Source organism: Balearica regulorum, chromosome 6 (genome assembly GCF_011004875.1).
Source record: "Balearica regulorum gibbericeps isolate bBalReg1 chromosome 6, bBalReg1.pri, whole genome shotgun sequence".
Lineage (NCBI taxonomy): Eukaryota > Metazoa > Chordata > Aves > Gruiformes > Gruidae > Balearica > Balearica regulorum.
The window spans coordinates 17,727,915-17,755,101 of NC_046189.1; the positions used below are offsets into that span (position 1 = coordinate 17,727,915).

Consider the following 27,187-nt stretch of genomic DNA (forward strand, 5'->3'; position numbering starts at 1 on the left):
AGTTAGCAGTTTCTTTTCAGTCTGATTATACAGTCAGCTTCCCAAAACTAAAGCATGTACAGAAGATCTCATATACAGTTAGATGTTTGGTTGTCTTTTGATTTTAAATAATGCAGGTTCTCCAATATTTATATCATGATAAAATTCTAGTGCTTTAAAAATCTGCCCTTCACACAAGCCTAAGCATATTTATTTTAAAATTACTTACTGTACATCTTCATACTTTAAGGCATGAACAATGGCATATGAATGGGAACAGCTTCCAGAAAAGCATATCTCTTTGACAAAGGCCAGTCCAAGCACATCACACCAAAGGACTAACCTGAAGCCAGCAATGATAGTATTGTGACCCAAGAGCTTTTAACAAAAATAGTTGAAACAAAATGGATTTTTTTTCCTCTTTTTCTTCCTTTTTTTAAATTTTTTTTTAATTTAAATTACATTACTCTTAATGTCTGTTTAAAGCACCGGTTGCAGTTTTGTGTTTACCACCTCTTCCAAGTGACTTTGGATAACTCATCTGCTTCTTTTGTTCTGAATTTTCCGTGTATGAAACTTTAAAAGGTTTTTGTTTCTTTTTTGTTTCTTTTTTTTTTTTTAATGGCTGCTGCAAAATTAAAAAGATCCAGAAGTGGTCAGGGGCCTGGTCTAATGCATTTTCAAAAGTCCGTTATAAAGATGAATATAAATGCAAATGATAGGTTTTTCTGTAGACCCACAAACCACGCTTAGCTATAAGAAACATATTGTGCATAGTTATTTTTTCCTTCAGAGTGATATGTTTACTAGATCTACATTCTCAGTTTACCAGAGTACAGGAATTTCTACTTTACTAAAGCCAGGATCCTTTCGCAGTTCCCAGTAGGTGTCATTGGTAACCCAGGCTTCTCTTTGATTAGCGTCGATAACTTTTCTGTAGAAAGGAAAAAAACCACAAAAGAGAGAGAGAAGAAAAAAAAAGTTCTGACCATAGATCTCTGCTCTTATGCACTATGAAATCAAATTCCATACCCTTCTGATCTAACCCCACATTAAATCTGATTTCATATTTCTAAAGGACACAATAACAATCAGGATTCAAAAATAAAAACCAACCTCTACCTGTGTCAAAAGTGGAAGGTTTAGAAAAGAGCAAAGACTGCAAATCCATTCTCTGATCTGTGTGAGCATGTCTTAGAGCCACATAAAGCCTCTTTGGCCATTACAGATTCTGGTTATGTGCAGGGGATCAACCAAGAGATCTAGTTTGCAGAATGCAAGCCTTTTATCATTTAGCTTGTTTGTCTCCTCTGTGTTTTGCTCAACTTCCACTACAAAACTGCATCAAGCATGTTCAATCTTTTCAGTTTTGATTCCCCATGCTAAACATCAGGCTATTTGGTATGACTACCCCTTGTTTCAGAAGAATGCTTAATTAAAAATAAAAAGAAAACAAAAAACCCAACCCTCCACTCAAAAATAAATAAATTGTAATTTAAGTGTGTATATATACATGTGATGTTGTTCAGGTCACTATTTATTACTTTGTTTATGTAATGACTTAAAACAATAACATTGTTAAATCTTAGATCCTAATATTACACTTCTATTCCACTTCAAAGTTCAAATACATTGGCCAAGGGCTACAACAGGCTTGTATAGCTGTTACCCATTGTGAGAAAATGGTCTTTCAATTATGAAGCTTTAAACTATGTAAAAATTGCTTCAGGCAGAAGGTATCTGATTATTTTTCTTAAAATTGCCATTTTCCGGGATTTCACAATTAACAGACTATGTTGGTGGCAATTCTTGTAGTACTTTGCCCAGTCACGCTGTAGAAAACAGAGGGTTACTACTGAAACAAAGAGACTCACTTAAAAAATTTGGGTACGTATTCAATGCTGTTTTCTTCCATGTACCGCCTTCGACCTCTCTGGAGTTCCTCTATTCTTTGTTTCTCAGATGCTGCTGCTTCTACATTTCCTTCCTCCAGAAGCCTGTATGAATAACAACAGGTCCTATAGCAATCACACAGTGTGTAGAACAAGGTATTTTCTAACACCAATCATCACAAAAGACAAGTAGAAGTCAAGCCTGTTGTCTGTGTTGTACCCACTTTCAGATCTAGTCATAACCTCATAAAATAACAATAACCGAGATGGAACTCCCCAGTTACATGTACCTGACCGATAGCCTAAGGCATACACTTTCTTCAGTAACTTCAGCATATGACAAACATTGAAGTACTATGAACTGAGAATTAGGAGGGAATTAATGTTGCTTCCATTCATAGGAGGAGGGCATGACATTTCAGAGCCTGTCTTTCCAGTTTGTTATGAGGAATCCTACCTCTGCACTATAGCTCTACTATACCAACAAGATGCTTTCTACTTTCCCTCAACTGGGTAAAGCAGAAATTTGATTGCAATACCGAATACCTTCTCTGCTAGCAGAATACTCCAAAGTTTAGTTCAGACCGTAGTGAAGACATAGACAAAATTCAATACTCAGCCAACCCAGCCTTAAAACCTCCAAATATTAAGTGTATAAATAAGCACTCTTGCCTTTGATCCGGCCTGAATCGCGCGTCTGTTGTAGGAAGAAGATCTTTCAATAAAGGGTCTAATTCATTGAGCTCAATAGCAAACCTCGTGAAGCCGTAATAACGTTCATAATTGGTTGGCATGGAGCCTGTATGAATATGTATGAGAAAGAAAAAAGCTTTTTTAAACTATTCCTCTAAATATGCAAGAGATTAATTTATTTATTAAACTATAACAGCAAAAATATTAATACATTTCACTCTTACATACAATTAGAAAGCATCAAAAGCTATTCTCTAGGTGGAACAACATTCACTAAATATTAATTTCAACTCCTTATCCCACAGAGGTTGTAATTACATGCTAATAGATTCAAAACTTTTATGATCTTCCTTCCTTTTTACATAAAAATTACTGTTTTCAAGATTTTCAAGTTCCCTGGAAAGTGGGCTTATCAAGTGTCTGTATAAAAGCTAACCTTAACTGATCTTCAGAGTTCATTTTGAAACATAACGCTCAGTCGCAGACTGGTTTGGCGCTGTCCAACACCTTCAGCACTAACAGCAGGCCGAGTAGGCATTGCAAAGTAGGGTTCAAAATACCAACAATGACAACTCCTGGATAATCGCTCTGCGTGTATGAAAGACACTATAGGTGCAAAGAATGACTAATTCAACCTCTGTGCCTCTAAGCAAGCAGTAAGGAAGTTGAAATCAGCTCCTGAAATCACAAGAGCTCACCATCTCTGAAGACCAATCCTTTAGGTTGATAAAGCATTAAGAAAACAAACTCAACAAACTGGCACCTCCTATTTGTTGAATCTAAATAAGCTACTCTGCTTTCTGTGAGAAGGCAGGCAGGCTCAGACATCCAATTTTTTTCTTAATTTTATTCTTATGTTGACCCCAAAACCCCAGAATATTTGACCAGGAGTCAGACTGAGATGTAGAAGACTATGCCCTGTAAGAACATTTCCAATTACCATTATTATAAACTCATGTAAATTCTTGCTTATTTATCTAACCAGAAGTTTAATTTCTCCACTAGTATTTTGTGTATTTAAAAAAATGGCTAGAACAGCGTTACACAGTTAAGGGTCACACTACCGTGCCTGACAGAGTTTATTACAAGCGTCTTACCTGGCCTCCATATACATTTGGCGGAAGGTGCAACCCCACAATAAAGGCCTTCATGCCACTTTCCAAAAAGGCGATGAACCACCTTCCCTTCTTGATCTATCACAACACCCTGGACCTCATTTACATTTGAATTCCAGTAGTTTACCTGCAAGTTTAATAAAGAATTGCTAGTTCACACTGTTTGTCGCATTACCCATTGTACCAATACAGATACTGCATGAATCTTAATATGTGGCACCAACTGACCAAATTTTGTATCAGAACAGCTCACCTGGAACCAAGAATATAAGAATTCAAAATTCAGATGACCTGAATACTAATTGATTTAGTATATCAGAAACCCTGAATATTTGATAATGGTTTTGGTATAAAGGTATTTAAGCACAATTAATTATCTGGGAACTATATTGTTGTCCATTAACCCAAATCCCACACAATTCAGTAAAAATCACACTCTGAAAGTTGGAAGATCAGAGCCAGCTAACTCTCTTCTTTCTATATGGAGAAATACTGAATATACCCGGGTATGTAGGGGAATCTTTTGATGGGTGCTGTACACTACTGTTTGCAGCAGGGATTACATTCACTCGGTATTACTTGTTAATTGTGCTTTCTGTTTCTTTTCTCTGTTTTGCTTTTCTTAGACACATTTATTTCTTACACCTTCACCTACTGAGCTAGTTGCCCATTCTCAGAACATCCATCAAAACATGAATTTCAGAGTTATGGCAACATGCTATTGCTAATACTGCATTATTTAATCTAAAGACATAAAATATTGACCGCCAAATTCTAGAAAAGGCAGAAGTAAAATGCCACAGAAGTCTACAATGACTTTGCATTTTCATTGTGGTAATAGAAATTTTGACAATTTGTTTTTAACCTAAAACCAACAACAGTATAGCGCACAGCTGTACAGCAATGCAACACACTGATATCAAATGTTCAGTGGAATAGTCATACCACTTGACATAGCACTCTCATTTGACAATTTACATTTTTACAAATGTTGATAAGACAAGATGTGGAATGTCGATTTCAGGAATACTGAAGAAACAGCTTGATGTATGCTTAAACTATGCAGCTTTATGAGTATATTATATGTACTAGAATACGTATGTTACCTTGACAAATGTGAGTTTACAAATACAAATACTGCTTTTCGTGTTTCTGATAGTTATCTCTCCATAGTGTTCTATCCACCTCCTTCCACTAAGAATATTATGTATGCAAGTAGTGACTTTGTTCCAGACGTAGTAATCTCCATACCTAAAAATAGATTAACAAGTAGTTGGTAACATATATTAATCATGATCATTATGGACAAAAAAAGTAAAACATAGCCCCATTATCATAAATACAAGACCATATTCCTCAAAAATTTTTGAAACAATAGCTTACTTTTATTAAAGCATTGGTTCCGGGTACATTACTAATCCTCTGTAGAGGAGCTCACCTATGCTCTAGTGCAGAGAACTGAAGAATGGTGCTATGAACCACAAATCAAGACATTATGAACCACTGAAGCCCTGCACAGCATATTCACAGTCCTCAGAGCATTAAGTGCTTCAGCCACAATTCCTTTAGGAGCAGGACAGTGACCCAAAGACCAACATAAGGCTGAATTGAGGCTATAAGCAGACAATGTAATTAAATTACAAATAGAACAAAATAAATAGGGAAAGTAGATAACAGAAAGGAAGTAGGAAGCAGGAGCTCATTGGCACATAATGCCTTTCCCTCTGTAACAACTACCCAGAGTCAGAGCATCTCTAGTGTCAAACAAGGGAATAAAATGAGGGAATTATACTGTGCAAAGCACATACTCCACATACATATGGAGCTGAGGGGAAAGCATGAAGACAGAAGACAAAGATGCTCTTGAGTGCATTTACTTCAATTTCATGAGAAGGATAAAGAAGTGGAGTGATGCCATCCTGTTAGACACAGAAAGAAAGGCTGGCTGCAATGTACATGAGCAGGAATAGTACTGCAAAACCAGCAGACATGTTTAAAGTATCCTCTCCTTGCATATTCTCAGGATTTACATCTTGCAACTAGTCTTGCCTGTGGTGAAACTTCTTCTCACTATTCTGTCAACATCTGAAGAACATGTTTTGCTTATCTACATTTTGAAAAATGACCTTGCATTATTACTAGTGGTTGTTCTGAGGGAACACTTAGCAGTATTGATAGCCTTAGTAGGACAGCGCTAGCTGCTGACAGTCCTATATTGCAGCCTTGTTCTGAACAGTTGATCGCTACCGTACATGTAAAACTTGGGTTCTCTCTCCTGAAACATTTCTATCCCACTTTGTCTATTGCTTTCTAGAGAGTTTGTATATTTTTCCTTCGAAATCCCAAATGGATCTTCAGGCTAAAAAATGCTTCAGTATCCCCACCTGTACTCTAAGGAGAGATTTAAGCTAGGCGCTAACTCTCACCAGTACAATTCATGTGATGTCTGCACACACTTCCCCCAATCCATTCACAAGGCAGCACAGATTAGATTGCAGCAAAGACTGAAAACAAAAGGAAATAGGACAGTAGCTTACTTTGGAAGAGTCACATTCAAGGTTCCAACTGGCAGAATTTCCATTGATTTGCCCCAGAATTTGTTTTTCCACCTGATATCTGAATATAATAGTGAAAGATTTACAAAACTGAAAAGACCATAGTCTCGCCCTTGCAATCACCTGCGTGGCACACAAAATGATCTATGCTAGATCATTTGGTTTAAAACAGGACAGTATGAGGTTGCCATGAAAATAAAAAAGAAAAAAAAATACTAGGAAATGACATTAGGTCAGAAAAACTAAAGTTTGATTTTCTTGTAGGAGTCATGCCTGTGCTACGTTGTTGTCAAATCTCTCATGAAAACACTCAATATAAATTAAATGCATATGCCAGTAGATACAAGGAAAGAAAGAGCTGCTTGTTCAACTGTGTAAAAAGAACTGCTTGTGTTTGTAAGAAATAATGATTTTCTTGGTAAAAAGCTTTTAAGCAGAAAAGTATAAACAGACTGCAAGTGACAAGGGAAGTTGTAACATGTCTGCTCACTCTTAAGAATGAGAATTTGGAGTGAAATAATTCAGAGCATCAGTTTGTAATATGTTACTACAAAAACAGTAAGTATAGAAATTTTGGGTAAGTTCCAAATGCAAAGTTCAACTTGTACAGACAAAGTTTTTACTTTCTAATAAAAAAAGGAGCTATGCTTTTGAATTAAAATGTATACCTTGCCAAAACACAAAGTTCTTCGATTCACAGTGACAGGCCGAAATGGGAGGATGGTGGCTAACCTGGAAAATAGTTTGGCTGAGTTAAAAACAGTTCATTTTCATTTCTAAGACAATACAATTGTCACCACAATATGAAAATGCTAAAAAGCCCACACTATTTATTGACCTATCTTGCTATGAAAACAGAGGCAACTTAAATTTGTACTTAAAACACCATACTCCCTTGTGATTACTATAAAATTATGTACCTTCTAGCATTTAACGAAGTTCACTCATACTAACGACCTTTCTTTGCTACTAAGAAAGCAAATCATTCTAACTAGAAAGAAAAGCAAGATTACTCTATAAAACAAAGAAATAAAAATCTAAATCTAAATAGGAGTGTCTATCTAGAAACAAGCTTTACCTGCTCTGAGAAAAATCGAAATCCTTTGTCTTCTCTAATACATTCATAAGTTTCACCAAGCACTGGGTTAAATGGCTTGCTTCCTGCTCTAAAGTATGTAGAGGCATAGCCTGACGCTGCAAAAGCAGCTATGAGAACCTGTGAAAATACAGACAAGAACGTAAGTGAGAATAGGCAAATTCTTGTGTATATGCCATCGCTATGTGGTATCACACACCTCACTCCTGTCAGAGTGAAATTGGGATTAATGAAACATGCCTGAAAGTGAAACCATACATCCCAGCCAGAACCAGTATAAACTGTATTTCTTTTATCGACATAATTTGTTTTTCATCAAGTCAGTCTCTTTCAACAGTCCCCTAAAATAACAATCTGCACAAGATACTGCTTTTCTACCTTTGACCAGGCTTATCACTAATGATCTAAAACACACACACAGCTCTAGTCTATGCTCCTTGTGAATAAATATTATATGATAACTTCTAATAACAAGATCACATATCATTTTCCTATGGGAACTATTTTATTTAGTGCCAAACATAAATGGCTCTCACTTAGTATGTCCTTAACGCAAAGTTATCTTAGGATATTCCATGCGTGTGCAGCTTTATCAGCTCCCTTGTCTACATGTACAACCAAAATTTAGTAATCTCTAAACCAGGCCTAGCTGGCAGTAATAAGCTGACATGCCACAGTGATTGAGATTACAGCTCCCCTAAGCAGACTTAAAAAATCACAACAGACACTCAGAAGGCCAATCAAAACTCCAGAGAAGCAATACAGGGATAAAAATTGCTCAGCTATGGATAATCTGCTAACAGCAGGGTGAACCTTAACCCAGTCCCCCTCTCCTCATGCTAGCAAGGACATAACACTTGTGTGAGCTTTTACATGCTTTGTTTTCTTCCATCTGTGTAATGGGTGCTCCATTCTCTTATTCATTTCATATTATTCATAAATGCAACATCAACAGAATTAATACTCTTTTCACAGGCTTTGCTTCAACATTAAAAACCTTCATTCATCCAAAAGTTTTTTCATGAATTTAACTATAAGACACTACAGAGCAATGAGAGGTTTTACTATCCTTATGATATATAAAGCAACGAGAAGGAAAAAGTTTCCACTACTTTTGTATGCTTAGTTAAGATAGCAAAGTCCTGATTTTTCAGAGAACAGTGCAGAAGCAGGTATCATATTCACAGCACTGCCACCACTGATGCTTTGGGTATTCAGCACTTCTGCCAAGTAGTCTCACATGCCTCAGCTTGGGTGTGCAATTTGCATTTTTAAAGTGCTTGTTAAAAGTTTGACTTTTATCCCCAGTATTGCACTAGATAGCTGTAACAGAGAAGAGGATTGAGTCCACATTTCCAAGAAGTTTTTGGTTGCATCATGGTTTTTCCTTCCTGAACTCTCCTGACTCCTTCACCACTCGTCTTCCAAGCTTTTCAACAAAGGAGACAGTCCTACAAGCAAACAGACTGCTTTCCTCAGTACAACCATGCCCTGTTCTTACATGATCTCCCTTTTGTGAGGGACATAAGGAGTCTTGCAGGAAAACAGCATGTGACGATAACAATTCAACACCCTATCATAAGACAGGTCCAATTTCTTCAGTGGCAAGGAAAAAATGCCAGGACCTCTTGCTCTCCTGCAGACCACATGAACATGGCAGTTCATGGACGTAAGCATGTGGCTATATGACAGCCCTGGGCAACCCCTCTTCTCCCCTCTATCCGCAGGGATGCCAACCCATACCAGAGAACAGTAAATATGTTCAGCAGCAACACTACCAACTTTTCCCTAACAGCCTTTCCCCATTTCTTCTGAAGAAAAGGAGACATGACAGATCAAAACACCCTGAGAGCTGAACATAGGCTGTCGGCTGCCATTTAAAAAACCAAGACGTATTTACAGGGGACCTGAAGTCAGGCTGCCCAGACAAACTTTGTTTTGGTGTTTTGGAACTTCTCTATTAGAAATTGCCTAGGATGACATCTTACTGACACCTACATTGATCATCAGCCAGCCACAGACTTGATTAGCTCTTGGAGGCTGCTGGACTTGATCAATGAAAGCCAGGAAAAGATGCTGCAGGGTTAGAAACTGCCAGTGCATACATATACAGTCCTAGAGAGTGAGATCAGTCTTCGCATCAATGAGTCACAATTACAGGACTTGGTTTGAAGTCAAGAAAAGTCCGTCAGCCTTGTTCAGATCAAACCTGTCACCTGGAATTGTTCACAGCACTCATCTGACCCAGCAGGGAGGTCTGTTGACCTCTTCCTCTGTAAACAGGAAGAGCAAGAGAGAACCCTGCACAGACCTTCACTCAACAGCTCCCTTTTTAATACAGACATAAGAAGTGTTACGCTAAATTTATTACCATGCGTTCATAAGGATCATCTGTTTCAGCAGCCTTGTCCAAGAGTTCACTGTATTCCAGCTCTTCACAAAGATGTTGCAAGGTATTCAGAGGTTCATTTAGCTCAACTGGCATGGATACTTTGGAAAGATCTTTGCCAATGTTATTTCTCAAAATATTCCACAGATTGATATTACTGGTGTCAGGGCTGGGGGCTGGGAGACAAGTTCTCCGTCCATTCCTGAATGCGCCTCCTGTTAGCTCACCATTAAGAACTGTGAAGGTAAAAAATTATGATCATAAGAAAGCACCAGATTAAGACAGACTTAACCATTGAACCTAATGACCACCAGAACAAGCAAGCCCAACTTCACTGATTTCAGCTGAGTTGGTCTGTAAAGACATGCAGTAAATCGGGTACATGAACATAACAGATGTAATTTCCCGAAGTTTAAAACATAGCAGTATACTTTGCCGAGAAATGTTGTCTGCAACACTGGTGTTGTCTTCAGATATATTATCACTCACGTCACTGATATAAGATTCATCATCAGAAGCCTAAAACATAAATAAAATATCAATCAAGTTAAATACATATAAAATATACTGACAAATTAGACAAAAATAATCAATTTAAACACAAATATTCAAAGAAATAATCTCTACCTAGTTAGAGCTTTTAACTAAATCAACTGGATGTTTCAATCAGCCCATACTGCCAATGCTCTTTAAGTGTCAAAACAAATGCTATGCTTTCCTTATGTTTCTGAATTCCTTACTAAGAAGCCAAGTACAGACATTAAATTTGCAAAAGGGTGACTTCAAATGACATCAGAGATAAACAAAAAAATTGAGTACATAATGGGCTGGGGATGGGAGGTGAGAAGAGATAGTCAGATTTGTGCTTTTTATAAGGAACAATAAAATGCAGCTTGTGTTTCAGCAAAAAATTATATAAACATTGACCTATCATTTTGCAAAATGAGAACTACATGAGTGTTAAGATTTTTTTAAACAATTTTTTTTCCAGAAATATGACTTTCAAAATATTTTACAGTATTTCCTGATGACAGAGTATTTCTTATAAGGCCTATACCACTTGGGGGTGATTTTTTAAAGTTTCCATTTTGTTTATGCCATTCAGACACACCAATTTTCCATGCTCACAATATTGACTATTGAGATAACATGCACTTTACACCTGCCACAAGCAATAAGATAAGGAACCATTCCATCCTTCAGATGAACAACTCGAGCTGTGGTTATGGCAACTCATGGCACATGAGCAATCCTTGTCAAAGGGGAAAATATGGTGGCACACTCCTATTTCCTCTTACAGAAGAATTGTGATAGACCACAGCTCTACTCTGGCTTTATAAAAAGATATTTTAAAAAATAAATAAATATTTACAACTGAAGAATTTATTCAGGATAGCACAGGAAAGGATAGGAGGCAGGAACATGATTCAGGAGCCTGAACTGTGACTGCTTCAACTCTGAGTGAGACAATTTTTCAGGCTTTTATTTACTTCTCTGATTACAGAGACTCACTTCATATGTATAGTAGAAGATTTTTTTTTTTAAAGAATATTTAGAATATTTAAAAATCTAAATTAGTTGACTGCAGAGTCAGACATAATTGTTCCTGTCTATGTCATCCTAATCTGAAACTGCCATAGTCTAGCAAGGACATATACTGAAGATAAGCTACTGCTAAGCAACTTTCAACTCAGTTTTACACTTCAGGGAACTTCTGCACCCCAGCACAAGGGAGTCTCAGGTTCATTTGTCTACATCTTACGCATTCTGATACCTTTTCATTCTAAGTAGTATTATTAAAAAAAAATAAAAATCATTCACTAGTGGTAGCAATACCTAAATCTGTCCAACGGAAAAGCTGCAGCATGCTGTTATGGCCTACCTCGTTTTCTGATGAGCTGGCAGACAGAAGCACTTCCTGTGCATCAAAGAACTCTGAAACAGATTCAGACATAGAGAGCCTGCTCTCATTAGAAACTTGCTGAGACAGCGGCAAACTGACATGAATTTGTTCACCCGTCTGTAAATAAAGCACAGAAAAACAAAAGTATTATTTCTAGTATAAAACAAAGATGCATAGAAGGGGTAAATCACCTGAATAATTTTTCTATGCCAAATATAAGCACAGATAGCACAGATGGCATTTTAGTAGGGCTTTGTGTGTACCTAACAGATGAGACTTTGACAATTACAAAATAAAGTGCATTTTGAGCAGTGAAATACATGTTTTCATTTGAGGCCTGCTCTGCATCAACTGCTAAGTTCTAGCAGCACGAATAATCACATATCTAGTTCTGTATACAGAGGAATGATTTTGTGGACAATAGCTGGATTGTATCAGGCAAGTTCAACCATAAAATTCAGATGAAAAGACACCTGGTCATAACAAATTACATCATTGGGAGCTAGCTTTGATACAACCAAAACTCAAATATAAAGCTTTATAAGGTCGAGGATTTATAAGCTACTTTCAAAATAAATGTGCTCGTGAACAAGTTTAATAGCAAACGTTTGAAATGTTTGAATATTCAGGAGGATGTCTCTAGTATTTATGTGCTTTTATTCCATGTTCGTACTCCAAATCTCATTTGAATTATGCCATTAACACTGACTCAATACTACTAAACGGAATGAACTCTCTACGGTTTATTATAAAGACAATTTAACAGCAAAGGCAAAGGTTCAAAATTGTGTTATGTGTATATCAGGAGGGGGAGCAAGCTAATTTAAATAGTGGAACCTACCTTCCTCTTCCTGCTATTGATTGGAAGAACACCAGGTTTCAACGTGTTACTCTACAGGCTATCACTTTAAGAAGGAGGAAAAAAAAAAAAATTTCTCTCCCTGTGCCATTCCACCAAAGGAGCTGCTGCTGTCGAGAGAAATGGGCTTCTGACTTAATCCCTTAATTTATACAGCATGATGCTTCTGGGAGATAATACAGATGAAACTACTGAAGCCCTTCTAAACACAGTTAACTCTTCAGATTGCAACTCCATCCCCATTAATCTTACTACAGAAGTTCTGCAAATGATTTTGCTGACGTCTTAATCCTTTAGACTTATTCTATATAGTTGCCTCAAAATGCACTAACAAAAAAAAAAAAAAATCATAAACAAACCAGGAGGTCAAAAACCGTTCCTTTTCACTGGGGCTTATAAGCTTGTAGATGGTTTACAATGCTTCATGAATTATTATGGAAACAGCAGCTCATTTCACTGTTATCTTTACAGGAAGTGATTAAAATTTTAAGTTTTTGTATAAGCTAGAGGAGACTTGGAAAAATACACATGTCCCTACCCTACCTGAAAAAGATGCTCACACAGGCATTATCTACACACTGCAAGATCATGTATATAAAGCAATCAAGAAAAGAAGTGAATGAGAGATCTGGGAACCTCTTTGAAAAACTCTTTCAGTCAGATACACTTGTACGAAGATAATGATGTACATAAGAAAAAGAAACAGCTAACCAACAAAAAAAATACAAAATAGAAGCGATGGTCATTGCTCAGAACTTCACTGCTGTGTCATCGCTTCACTTCTATCTTCTGTTGCTAGTCTCCAACATGATGGACTCTTGGAAAAATTGTTTGGACATTTTCAAAAAGGAAATAAACAAAAGTAATTGGAAACATATTTTCACCTTCCTTTCTTGTTGGAAGAAATAATTAGGAGACAAGAGTATGTTAATTGAAATGGCATATGCATAGAAAAAAAAATTAGTGGAAATGACAAATGAAAAATATTTTGGTAAAATGCAAGCAGAATGGTTGTCAAAAGTGACCACAATAATTGTAACATACTACAGCTCACAAATTCAGATTTGTCCTTCTCATGAGGGAATCTGACTTGTTATTAATACAAATGTTCGGTAATCTGTTGACTGAGGAAAACAAAACAAGAAAGACTAGATGTTGCAAACATGATATTAATATAGTGCTTGGTTCATAGACTGAACCTTTTGATTTCAGCAGTGCCACTCAAGATATTAAGCATCAGGCCCTTTCAGCATTTGCAGGATCAGGCCCTTAAATACTAAACTGTTCTGTTGATTTGGCAAGAACTAAGATACAGAATTGGTTAGCTACTGTGTGTTACATTCAAATACAGTAAAACCTCACTAATTCCCACAGCCAACAATTAATATTCCAAAACTGGAGTCCTTCCCTGTTACTCTGCAGAGACCAAACTGAGTTCTTTCATGATCTGACATATGCAAAATAAAAGACAGAAGTTTCATTTTATGAAGGGAAAATATAATCTTACTTTTTTATAAATGAACACTTGCGAATCTGAAAAATTCTGTAATTTGCCAGGTGTGTTTCAGCTATTAGTGAGAATTAGCAAGGTTTGATTGTACTCTAAATCCATTAAAGGCCAAAGTCTTACCTCATCAGGACTAGGGATAATATTTACACTGACAACCTGATCACAAATAACAGATTCTGAATGTATTCTGTTCAAGCGACTCCTTAGTTCAGCATTCTGGTTGAGAGCCTTAAAATAAAAATTGCACATTTCATTTAAAATTAAAAGGTAAGCGTTAAACAGCAAAAAAAAAAAAAAAAAAAAAAAAAAAGGTAGCTTCTTCCCAGCAATTTCCTAAGAAATCACAGAACCTCCTTTCTTCCATTTTTAGAGAGATATTTATTTTGAAATCCTCTCTAACATGATTTAATCTTGTGGTTGGATTGCCTTCAGTGATTTTCAGGAGACGGGTTACCGATATACTCTCACAATGTAACAGTGGCATTCTACCTTAATTCTTCAGAAAGCTCTTTGGCAGGTATACTGGTGGGTTATGTACATTATGGAAATGGGGAGTGAGCACAGCAAGAAAGAATGAAACTGCAGAACAACAAACGGGAACTACCTGCAAAATGCGCAAAGAGGCAGCTCTTGGTTTACAACGATGCAGCCCTTTCTGAACCAAGGTTATCAGCACTTAGAGCCTGCAAAAGGAAATTGCTTCCTCTCCATCAACAACAACATAATTGCTAGTATCACTGGGTGTTTGCCCATCCAGATCAAGTTGATATATTGGCATGTGTGTACTTATTTCAAATTACTGATCTACTTGTGTCACAAATACCAACAGAATTCAACTGGTGTCTGGTATCTGCTGATTTTTCTCCTTTTTTAAAGCCCAACCTAGATTATAAACTTGGGTGCATATATATTTATTGTCTGTTATCTAGAAAGACTCGTGTGCAAGATTCTGAAATCTGGAAAAAGTATAATATGTTACATTCCTAGAACATGAACTGACTTAATCCTAATATGACCCCAGCACTGGGGATTATAGAAAAGAACAAGACAGACAGCCATACTGTTTTAGCAGAAATTTACTAATGACTGTTATAATGGAGTAAGAATCTTCTTCTGAGACTCAGGAATAGATTGCATGAATGTACTGAAACAAAGTAGGAACAAAGTAGAACAGGTTAGCTTAAACTGTCACTAAACAGTTTCTATTACCCCGTTTTGCTTTGTTCTGAAATGGTCTGGTCTTGTTCACAGTTGCCATCCACCAAGAAGGGAAGCAGCCTGGCAGTAGCTTCTTAAACTGCTCAAACCTGGTCATGAGACTGGTCAAACCAGGCTGTCTAAGGTCAAATTTCCACTTATTTCCCATTAAGACTATGAACAAATGTGTGACAGGAGCAAGAAGAAAACATGATCACCTATTTCATACAAGGTGCAAATAAGTCTCCACAGGTCTTTTAGTTAAATTTGTATCAATAACCAGAAATGGTTACCCTTATCTCTTGTCCTTAACTTTTCTGTATTACAACACACAGTAATCAATCTGTGTAACATGATACCCATCTGTATCTATAGAAACATTGTGCATCAATTTTAATCTCAGAGCAAAAACCGCCAACCCAGTAACAGTGTATGAAATTATATACACATTTGGATGAAGTTATGTTTGCCTTTGAACCTCTGCTCATATTTCTTGCAGATGCAGTGCTCCACACCAATCCATTCTTCAGAGTAAAAGCTTTCATATTTCCTTGACAATGAATTAAAAAATTTGAGTTATTTTGCAACCTGAGGACTTACTCTTACTTCACCTCTTCTTCCCCACTAAAGCCAATGACAATCTTTCCTTTGGCTTAAGTGGGAGAGATGCTGGACAGTAACAGGTGTGTATCTGAAAATCCAATTTACCCATGATTATCCTGTAACCCGTGATTCCTTTTGCAGTTAGAGACATGGACATATAAAATAAATCTGAAAATATACAGTCAAAATTTAAAATTAATTAAGAAAACAAGAGTATCTCCTTGGTGATGGAAACAGCTCCAGGAAAGATATCTAGCATTTATATAAAAACATTTAGTCCTTTTTCTTTATTTTGGAAAACCGTAACAGATACATACTTACATAAACAAATTATATCCTTCACCTCCACATGCATTGAGGTTAAATCTATGCTCTTACATCATAACAGAACATATATCATAGTTTTGGTCAAGAATTTGGCTTTTTCTTGGCTCCTTCTACCTCAGGAAATGGCCAACATCATACAAAAGAAACAGTGCACTAGGCAAGCTAGATGTGCTTGAAATGAAATGAAGAACATACCTGAGAGAGGGACTGTCTGAGGTGTGCTATTTGAGCATTGTGGCCTGTAAGATCCTGCTCTGAAACAATCTGCTTAAGCTTCTCCTTCTCTATAGCTATGCTGTTAAAGGCAGACTTCAAAAGAGAATGCACTAAGCAAAAAGAAAAAAAAGAAAACAAGTGTTTTCTTAGCTACAGAACTGCACATTGACATCTATTACAATATTTCAGCAATAAAGACTGAGAGCGAGATTTCCACCCCACAATTATGGAAATTTGAAACAAGGATCTGAACTTCAAATAATCCATGCCAAATTAAGTACTAACATTTACAGCTTGAGGTTGTAATGTGCATACTATATGTTCAGACACATGTCATCTTGGTGCTGAACGTATGGACAGGTGCATATTTGGAAAACCTGTGTCCAATGTGTGTTCTTTTCTTTCTGGTTCTTTTTTTTTTTTTCTTTTCAGAGTAATAAAAAACCCAGTTCTGCTCAGACTTAATATTGCACTAAGAGGATTACTTGGTCTTTAAACAGTTTTTTGACATTTGTTAAGATATCAGTCTCGTGTTTTTCCTGTTTTTATATAAGGGATAGCAAACTGATAACAAACCCTTTTAAAATAGTGTTTTTCAGTCTGAAGGACCATTCATTTATTGGCAATAAAAGGGCATTTCTAAAATACATTCTAGTAATAAGCTCTTCCATTGTTTCCACTGACATAGAAAACATTGCACAAAATAAATTGCACAGCATTTTATGTAGCAGTGACATTCTGATTCATCTTTGGGGAGAAATAAAGCATTTTATTGAGAATCAAAATGTTTGCAAATTCAGTCAGGTATTTACAAGATGCAGAAAGTGGTTCAGAAGACTTGTAAAAAAAATCTCTTATCAGACAGAATTTACCTATCTCTATATTCGTGACATCCATGGAAAATGTAAGAAGGCTAATGCATATCGTTCTTTATGTAAGCCACCCGACCAGCTAAAAATTCTTATCCAATATCATATAACGCAGATGAATGCTCTGGCCATAATTAAGTGAAGGCAATAAAGAAACACAAAAGAGAAGCACAATAAAGGAAACGCTTGACATTTCCAGTTACCTTTTTGTGCCATCAGGCAGAACTCTTCTTGAAGCTTCATGTACTCTGTAGAGCACTCCAGAGGGTCCGTTACATGGCTTGGGGGAGTCTGAAACTCAATGTCTGCACAAAGGTTGGGATTGGATGAATGTAGTCGAACGGGTGACATTGTAGCACTGAAAGGGACCTACAGCAAAAACAGTGAAAAAACAACCAACCTTTTGACTCTGTTGAAGCAAAATACAAACTTCTGAAAACAAAAGACTTAGTTCACAATGTGAAGAACATGGTAAGAGTGAACATGTAACTTTTAACTCTCCTAAATCTCAGCACAGCTGATGCAGAATGCTCTTGAAAATTTTCACTGAAACAGACAAAAGAAGGCCTAAATACATAGCTAACAGCTAACAATGGAGCATTTCAATTTTAACATTTACAAAAATGACCCATTTCCTAATGCTTAAAAGATGACTGGAAATTTGAGCCATGACACATGCTGCTTTATATTTGGACATTTGAGAGTACATGTAGTATGATTCTGTTGTTACGATACCAACATCTGAAGTATGCAAGTTCCTCCACAGATCTAGAAATATGATATTATCAAATGTATCATTGAAACTTTTCAAAACTACTGGTAAATCTTGAGTTGAAACCCACTGTACTGGCAACTACGAAGAGGGAAAAAGCATATAGTTTTCTATATTCTTTCTAAGTAAACAAATAAACAACAACCACATAAAAATAAAAAAAATTCCACCTGATTTCCATTTAAAGTACATGAACCATAAATAAATGCAGAGAGATACAGTTCAGTAAGATGGAGCAAATAATTTAGTTTATTATAATTTCCACTTCTCTTTCTCCTTCTATACTTTTCAGGTACAGCAATAAAAATATGCATGAAAGTCTTTATAAATTATATACACTTGTATTGTATACTGCACAGTTACCTATATACTACATATGCAGTGCATGACTACCGCTGTCATATACATGATGTGTGCGTGTGTGCATATGTTATATTTTATTTTAATTTTACCATTTACACACAGTTGTATAAAAATTGGGCCAAGAACCCAATTTTCAAATTTAAATGCAAAGGAAAGGCATGCAGAACTACATTTTGTTACTTAAATATTAAGCACTGTTAAACACATCAAATACATTTAATCTATTTCATTATATTGATCAAATGTATAAATCAAGAATTTGCACACTGCGGTCTAATGTTATTATTCAAATATGAAAAATGGGGCCAAAACATAAAATGTGTCTTCTGAGGCATGATAAAGAGCAGCAGATAATATAAAAAGTCATATTACTAAGAATTATTACTACAGTTAAGTTCTATACTACCATCAGTATTTGAAATTGGTACCTTGTTATTTGATTAGATCAGGGAATGGTTTTATCAATCCCCTCCTGTAAAAGCTGTCATCAGTATATGTTTCAGGTTTCTGATTCCCCAATGAAACCCTCAAAATCCTGTCGGATCTATTCATCACATCTCATTCCACTCGTGAGTGTATTCTGCAAAATACCATTTTCCGTCCTATTCTTCCTCAACTTCCAGATACATCCAGCATATATCTATGGCACCTATCCAGTATAAACTTTATTTATTCTCTTCTCTCATATATTTTGATTTCCAGCTATATCAACAAAGTAGGTATTTTTTATTGTACCTCGTTTTAGCCTCATATCAGGAAGACAATAACAGGAGATGTGGAGTAAATTCCTTTTGTCCGTACTGAGTATTTACCCCATTATCTTCTTCATGAGTACCAGACTGCTTCTCAAAACAGCCCAATAAAACTAGTTTAATTGACTAATATGACTAAATGTAGGTTAATTTCAAGTTTCTTTTACAAAACCTTTTACTTCCTAAATTGGAGAGCATGTTCAATTGCTCCAGGTGGGCAGAGTAGGTGGCTACATGATGTGTGCAAGGAGCACGTATCCAGCCCTCAAGTCCATCCAGAAGGCAGGAAAGAAAGCTGATCCCAGCTATGATACAGGAGCTTGAGGGAGAGTCCCTGCAGCCCCACATTTCTGTGGTGATGGGGCAGGTTTCCCCAGCCCCACACAGACTGGCAGAGCTGTGGGTAGGCTGCCCACACACGAGGGGGGCTCTTCAGTCACTTTGTGATGAACCTAGCTGAAGAGATCTGCTTTAGATCAATCATTTCTGCCTCATACCTCATCTGGCCAGGCTGAAAAGCAATGTTTCTGCAGTGAGATTTACTGGAAAAATAACATTTTAAAGTATGTCCTAGAAACAGCATTTACATGTTCTACAAATACTGTCACACTGCAAGAAATATACATTCACATGACAGAGAGAAGTAGCTGCTCTGCTGACTGCTTTAAATACAAGAACCAAAAATACTGAACTGTTGACTGACATGAATTCTCCTCATATGCATATTTTAGAAAAGTTTCCCAGCTACTTTCCACAACAGATGAAAAAATCCACGTTGAACAAACTCTTTCATTCTCTTGAATAGGCAACAATTCAAGAAACACTACCAACATACTTCTCTCCCTTTTTTCCTTTCGCTGCCATGCTTTGTCTCTACATCCATAGTGACTTGATTCTGGCTTTATTACCCAGGCATTTGCTTTTGTTGTTGTTGTTGTTTTGGAGGTTATTTTTAAAATATTTAGCTTCTTGATGCACCACTCTGGTTTCCTCCATACACACACACTCTTCTAGATCTCTGATGTACCTTGTCCTGACTTTCTGCTTTACGCCAGGGTCAAAATACCCACTCATCCATCCCCATATTCAGAATTACATGTTCATGTAGGAACAGACTGTTCCTGGTAAAGTGGGTTGTAAGGAAAACCTCCTCTTTCTGCTATGCATTTAACAAATGTCATTCTGTATCCCTCAGTCTATACACACAGCTTCGCTGTTTAGGAGAGACAAGCACTTTGCTATATCAGCTAGGAAGAACGGGCTATTGCCACGACCACTGCAAGAGCTGCAGAGTCATTTTGGTGCCTCTAATTTTCCTTTCTCCTGTGCTTTTTCCAGCTCTTCCAAGACCTCCCTCAACAGGTCCTCACTTCAGCTGCAGGTAGCAACTTTCAGGTAACAAGCGACTCCCTGGACTCCTATAGTCCAGCTGTATTTGCTCCACGTAAGCACTCCTTGGTACAGCTCTTGCCAACGCTGTTTAACTACTGCTGAACCTACTGGTTAGAGCCTCCCACTGACACTGTTCAGCCACAAAAACTGAGAAGTGAGTTGATTTCTCTGCTAGGCAGGCAGACCAATGAGGTTGGAATATCAATCAATTATTGAGCACAGCATTCAGCATCAACTGATTACAGGGGATTAAATTTAGATGAGTTAATTTGGGAACTGGAGAAACACTGATTTTTCTCATGTTTTTTAGGAGGGCCTAACAGTAACCGAGTGGTTCACGTAGCAGGAGCTCAAGGTATTCAGGCTTAAGCAGAAGCTGCCTGATCTATGGGATTTTAGCTATGGGATGGGGCAGCAGACCCTGGAATACTTTAGCCTGGTGAAGACATTCACTGCTTGGGCTAGGTAAGGGGTATGCGTTTAAAGCTGACTTTAATCTTTGACTGCACAGAGTTTTCCCTATCTAGCTGTTGTACTAATCCATTGATGGATTAGTACTAAGGTCTATATTGTGCATGCCTAATAAGTGCTTTCCTGATAAAGCAGCAGCTGAAGATATCCTTTTGACGTTAATTTGATTTCACAAACAGCACTTCCCCCTCCCAATTCCCAGCCCGCGTGTTGATTTCATAGCTACAGATTTTGCGTCAAAGACTTTGAGAATTAGCAAAACTAAATACAGACACTAGAGGTAGTAATATGACTTTTTGGGATTATGGAATGTAAACAGAAAGTGTCTCAAATGAAAAGGCTAACCTTACACTACTTTTAAAAAAGAAAAGAAATCAGGAAATTTAATAATTCCATGGTTGTTTGTAACAAATCTTGGTTCTGCTGTCTTGCTATAGACTGTCATGAGAAACTTTTAATAGAATTAGATAATTTCTTTCCATTTTGCATAGTTTATAGCAGAGTATGTCAAAGACATGTTCAAATAGTTCAGGGCCTGAGTCTAATCATCACTTGCACTTGCATAAAGGAGGAGGGACATGTACTGTGTAAACAAGCTCAGACCCCCATTTATGGAACTCATTTGTGTCGGGCTTGATGAATTCTAAGAAACTTAGCTAAAAGTGGGTAGCATGGACACCTCCAAAAAGTGCAAGAAACATTTTTATAAGCTTATTACACATTCATGTACACAGCTTCCCATCTTTAGAGCTAACCCTTGATTTTTAAATCCACTCACTGTTGTAGCCACTGCAGCTGCTAGTCTCTGCCGGCGTCGTGTTGTGCTGAACTGGCCCTTCGGTGCCGGCCCTTCCTGACAGTGAATGCAAGAAGAGAAGGAAGTAGAAAAAGAGAAGGGAAGGGGTGATGGGACACAGGAAGATGAAAGGTGATCAGAAAAGGGAGAGGGAGAGTCTTTAAGTGGATTTCAATTTTGTTAACTCTTATGGCCTACACATTCTGAGGACATATCACATGTGTTCAGTTGTGTATGCCAGAGACATAAAAAAGCTAGATATTTTGCTAAAATTATCTCTAGATGAGTTGGACTGCAGTGCACTCACTAAGAATACAAAAAAAAAAATTATACTAGCATTGCCATTCAGAGTCATAAGGCAATTATGGAATAAGAAATGAAAAAGGATGCTATGGCATAGCAGAAAACACAAAACCCAAACTCCTTCTGGTGGTCACTTGACCATCTAGAAGGTGAATTCTCAAAGAGATCACTTTGCATTAGTGGAACTGCATGAACTGTGGTCATCGAAGATGCATGCATCTTAATGGTAAAGCCTTTCAGTGTGTATGTTATAGTGAGTTTGCTTATGTAAACATTCCTGTGACAGCTCTAGCATTTCGGTGTCCCTCCTTGAGCCTATTTGTTCATTTTCTCCACACAGCACTTCTTTGAGTTCCAACTACTTCTCCAAAAAATGACTGAAGGCTTGGCTTCCACAGCAATGCAAAAACTCAGATAAAGCAGTACAAATGAAAACTAAGTATTCCAACAACTCCTTCCTTTTCTGCATGCCTAACTTGTGGTCTCATCCTGCTCAATTTCACTTTTATTTTACATTTGAGAAAATTCATCATGGTATATTAAAGTCAAGCAAGTAATTGTTTAATGCAGAGGAGCTCCACACCTATCGTAAAGTCCTTCTAGTTAATGTCTAATCAACATGTCATTATTTCGAAGCCATTTTAAGAAGACTAGAAAAGCTACCTTTCTGCTCTTAGAAAAAAAATTTCAATCCCTTTATTTCTTTCTTCCCCTATATCTTCAGCTATAGCCTATACAGTATTTCTAAATCTATATACATTTTTACTTTTTCTGAAAGTAGCCTGGGCGCCATATAAATAACAATGGTATAGATTGGATACATGGACACCATGCTGCAGAACAAGATACTGTAGGTCACTTGTTAGCTGAAGTGTCTTGCTCCTGTAACATTCCTGCTGGTAGTGTTGCTGTGTCTGAGAATGGCCATACACTCCACCACCCTCTGGCTGATACTAGTGGCAGTGCTACTGACAATGGAACAGTTGTCTAATGATCACAGTAAGGGAAGACTTGCTTTGCAATATTTTGTAAAATTCTCACATTAAAAACACATATACATAACCTCTAGAGTATAAACTTTGTAAAAGCAGAGAATGTATCATATGCATAATGTAAAGCTCTTTCTGCTATACAGAAGTATGTCTATCCTGTGAATCAGAATTTGGAAGAAAATTCTGGTTTAACTAATAAGGACATATATAAATTTATATATGTACAGAGAGAAACACATGTGCAAATGTATATATATCTGCAAAATTATGAATGAAGATGCACATTATTAAAATGGGAACAACAAGCTCTGCAGAAACACACAGTCCCCTCAACACAATAGAAAGTGAGGTGATAATCTGGGTTACAACATAAAAAAATATTTATTTAAGGGAAAAGGTAATAAGCCAGTATTTGGGTCTGATTTAATTTCTGAGCTGAAAGCCTCAGTAGAGCAAGCTGACTTTTCAGATTGCTCCATACAATATAGTTCTCTATTAAACTACACCCCTTGAAAAAAAATAAAGGAAAAAAAAATCAGTCTTTGAACTTCAAAACTCTGAGCTTTTGAGGGATATCAAATCAACGTTAGTTCATTTTATTGCTTTTCAGTAATATTTTTTTTCTTCTTTTGAAGATCTTTAGATTGTCATGAGAATGACAAATTGGTCTTTTACCTAAAACAGGGGGGAACCCACAAAAAACCCACACATACCTCTGTCTTTGTACAAAAGCGTCATTTGTGAAATGAATGAAAACAGGTCAACTAACCTGTTGTTGCAGGCCATTTTCATAAGACTTTAAATAGGCTTTTAAAAAACAAAATAAACCTCCTTCATAAAAGCAATCTTTCTTCACAGAAGCAGTCCATGTTTTACTCTTGAGTAAAGGCCTGTAAATCAAGCTGTTAATTCTAAACAATTTAGCAATACTAAACCCCCAATCCTGCAAACATATACACACATGCTACACTCAATTTTACTTCAGGAAGTAATCCCACTCCAGTTACTGGGATTAGAAGTGTGAGCAAAGTTAACTGCATACAGAACTGGTATACCTAATTGGTAAATATATATTTCTAAGAAACAAAGCAAGCAGCTTTTCTTACGAGAAAAAGTACATTTTAAACACATTATTCACCTAGCATTCATATTCCAGAATGTGTTAGCAGGAATACAACAAAAGCTATCTTATTAACAAAAAACTGGTAACAAGTACAATACTAAATCTTGATGGGAGAATTCTCTCCTTGCATCTTACACAGTGGATCCTGAGCTAGCAAAAATTACATCCTTGTCCCTCATTACTCATGAACAAGACACCTATACACAAAGCTCCCTAATTTCTATGGGAAGGATGGCTCTCAACATCATACTATCAGAAGGTCTTTTGATGGTATTTAACAACTGCTCATTCTAAAATAAATAGGTGCAAGTACTTCAAACGGAATTAATAGTGCAACTAGCTTAAAGTTCGTGTGTTAGTATTAGCATTATCCCCTAAACCTAATGAGATGTATGGAGACATGGGGAAAAGGACAACAGAAGTTTCCTTAGTACCAAATGTCAACCATTTAATAGCAAACCGTGTGTCAACACCATGAAGAAACAATCACAAATTAGACAAAGTGATTCTCATTAGTGGATGCCCTGATAAACAGTTTATAAAGAGTGGGAGTAGTCTTGAAAAAAATGACCTATAAGGAAGGCCAGTGAAGCTAGAAGAAATGGCTAACAGAAGAACAAAATGAGACTGTAAGCTTAAAAAGCACCTATGCATGGGAGGAAATCCACATTTTAGTGGCATGGCAACATGAGCAAATTAGGAATAACACAATGAGTCACAGTGAGGCCATCTTCCACAGATCACAGCTTTAGACCATTCATGGGACAGCCCTTGGAAGAATAAACAATGTGCTGAGCCCATCAAACCAGGAAAGATAACGGAGCAGCCAAAAAGGAGTCTTCATCTTCCGTATAATTTAGAATAATTTTATTGTTTCTGTTTCACTGCAAATCAATTTATAGATCCACCATCAATAACTTCACGCTTTGTTCTAACAAAATAAGCTTTACATTTCCAGCAAGAAGCTTGCCAGGAGTTAATGCTGACCCAGGTTAGGCAGAGTTCATTATCAACCCAGAAGTGACATGTAAAGCAGTGCTATGCACACAAACTTTCTCAGGGAAACCTGCAAACCAACTGTATTTGAGAATTTCAGGAGCTGTGCCTCAGCTCAAGCCACAAACAGCAGTTTGATAGTCCGGTGTCAAAATGACAGAAGCCCTGACCAGTGTCACTTTGGCAAAGTGCAGGCAACACAGGAGCAGCTTGTAATTCCTCATGACCCACTCTAGATCATACATTGACTGCTTACATCATTTTTTCATAATTTTTGTGGAGAGGAATTTCTCTGAGATCACTGTGGCATGAAAGAAGAACACGCAGTGTTGACCCTGCATCTTCGTAGGCACCAAGTACCTGCATCCATTTTCCTGATATTTTTATTTGCCTATGTTATTCGGCAGCAGGGAAACACAGTGATCCTTCAAATGCAGGTAATAGGACAAGACATCAATCACCAAAATTCCTCTGTTAATAAACCTTTTTAATCCTAACAGATGCTTCATTGTTCAACCTATTGTGATTTATCTAGTATAACAGGTAGAAAGAAAAATCACCTATAGCAGCTGCAATGAGAAAGCTGATGCAACTACAGTTTCTTCTTTCCTTAAGATTATTAACTTTAAATGAGTCACAGAGAGTTCTTACTGTGCCTCTGAGTCACAGAAAATTCCTTATTGTACCTCTAGGGGACATATTAAAGGCTTTCCAAGTTTGCATGAATTTCAAGGAATTTAAATGGATCAAAAGTTGTTGACATTTATTCTGTAGCAGACAGCACAGTGATGATTGTTAGCTCCTGAAGTCAGTTGAATATAGTCTTCATTATCAATTATAAGAAAGATTAGATTTTGGATTAGGCCTCAAAACACACAACTACTGACAAAGCACAGTAAGACACCCTAGATCTAGCAGTAAGACAAGCATATTATGCTTATTTCTGTGCTTTTACTTTTCAACTCTAAGGCAGGATGGGGTAAATTCTTTTATCACATAATTTATTCTTTGGTTTATTCAGTTTGTTCCCATACTAGCCTTTTCCATAACAGAAGGCTTGTGAAAATACTTCTTATTGGTAACATTCCTAGTATAGGTCTTCACAAAGACAACTGGTGGGTTTAGTATTTCATTCATGTTTTCTGCTTTTAGCTTGATGTCGCCTGCTCACCTGCCCTTCTTGGCAAATTTGAGATAGAACATCAGTATCCCTGTGTGCTGCATGCATGTTACTTCTTTTGCACCTTAATTGACTAGTATTCAGATCCCACTCCTTTCCCTAGATGGCAATGTTTTCATATGAATGAAAGTAAAATCAATACTTTTCTCACTATATTCTCCAGGTTTTAAACAACAAACGAGACTTAATTTACTTCATCAGGAACATAAGACACAGTACATTGACTTCCTACTTTCAGCTAGTATATCATTTCATGCTTAAAAGTTAATCTAAAAGTACAGTGAAAAGTAAAACATTGTACATTCAGTACCTGAAGTTGAATTTTTGCATCTTTGCTGACACTTTTTGTTCTCCATCGTCTCGTGACCCGCTTGTCTTTCTTTGAAATATCTACACAGTTAGCCTACATTACACAAATAGTTAAAAGCGACAAAGTACTATTAAGTTGACACAAGCAACACAGACAGTACAGCAAGTTAGTAAAAAGTTGTAGCATTAGACATCTACAAATTAGAAAGGAGAAGAATGCCACTGCCAGGACCCACAACTACAGCAGTGACCAGCTGTAGCTATCCATACACTTCTATAAACACATGGTACATTTAGCTCATTTAGCAAAACTACTGGTATACTTTCTTCATGAGTGCACAATATTTAGGACCAAATCTTGAAATCCTTGTGGATTTCTATTATGGTGCTACTCAGAAAAATACAGAGTTCACCTCTTCCTGAAATCAGTGGTGAGTCTCGTTACCTCGTTGGAACTAGACTTCCCAACACACCAATACCACTGCAAGATTTGTGTATTCAAGAGGACTGAGTGAAAAAGGAAGAAAATATTTAG

General features: G+C 36.9%; 1 protein-coding gene across 6 annotated transcripts in view; it reads right to left on the minus strand.

Moving 5' to 3' along the window:
* Positions 1 to 566: 566 nt before the first annotated feature.
* Positions 567 to 27,187, minus strand: part of OSBPL6 (oxysterol binding protein like 6) — a 96,972-nt gene continuing 70,351 nt past the window's right edge. The window contains exons 9-24 of one of the 6 annotated variants that reach the window (XM_075756547.1): positions 26,654 to 26,746; positions 21,732 to 21,806; positions 17,407 to 17,572; positions 16,314 to 16,444; positions 14,112 to 14,219; positions 11,602 to 11,739; positions 10,151 to 10,238; positions 9,702 to 9,955; positions 7,313 to 7,450; positions 6,903 to 6,966; positions 6,217 to 6,295; positions 4,786 to 4,930; positions 3,662 to 3,806; positions 2,544 to 2,670; positions 1,854 to 1,976; positions 572 to 913 (exon numbers count right to left, since the gene is read on the minus strand). In XM_075756547.1, coding sequence (XP_075612662.1) covers positions 805 to 913; positions 1,854 to 1,976; positions 2,544 to 2,670; positions 3,662 to 3,806; positions 4,786 to 4,930; positions 6,217 to 6,295; positions 6,903 to 6,966; positions 7,313 to 7,450; positions 9,702 to 9,955; positions 10,151 to 10,238; positions 11,602 to 11,739; positions 14,112 to 14,219; positions 16,314 to 16,444; positions 17,407 to 17,572; positions 21,732 to 21,806; positions 26,654 to 26,746 — 1,983 coding nt within the window. In that variant the 3' untranslated portion in view covers positions 572 to 804. Of the gene's footprint in view, positions 914 to 1,853; positions 1,977 to 2,543; positions 2,671 to 3,661; positions 3,807 to 4,785; positions 4,931 to 6,216; positions 6,296 to 6,902; positions 6,967 to 7,312; positions 7,451 to 9,701; positions 9,956 to 10,150; positions 10,239 to 11,601; positions 11,740 to 14,111; positions 14,220 to 16,313; positions 16,445 to 17,406; positions 17,573 to 21,731; positions 21,807 to 26,653; positions 26,747 to 27,187 lie in introns of all 6 variants that reach the window. The other 5 variants (XM_075756549.1, XM_075756548.1, XM_075756550.1 and 2 more) reach the window with 5 other exon arrangements.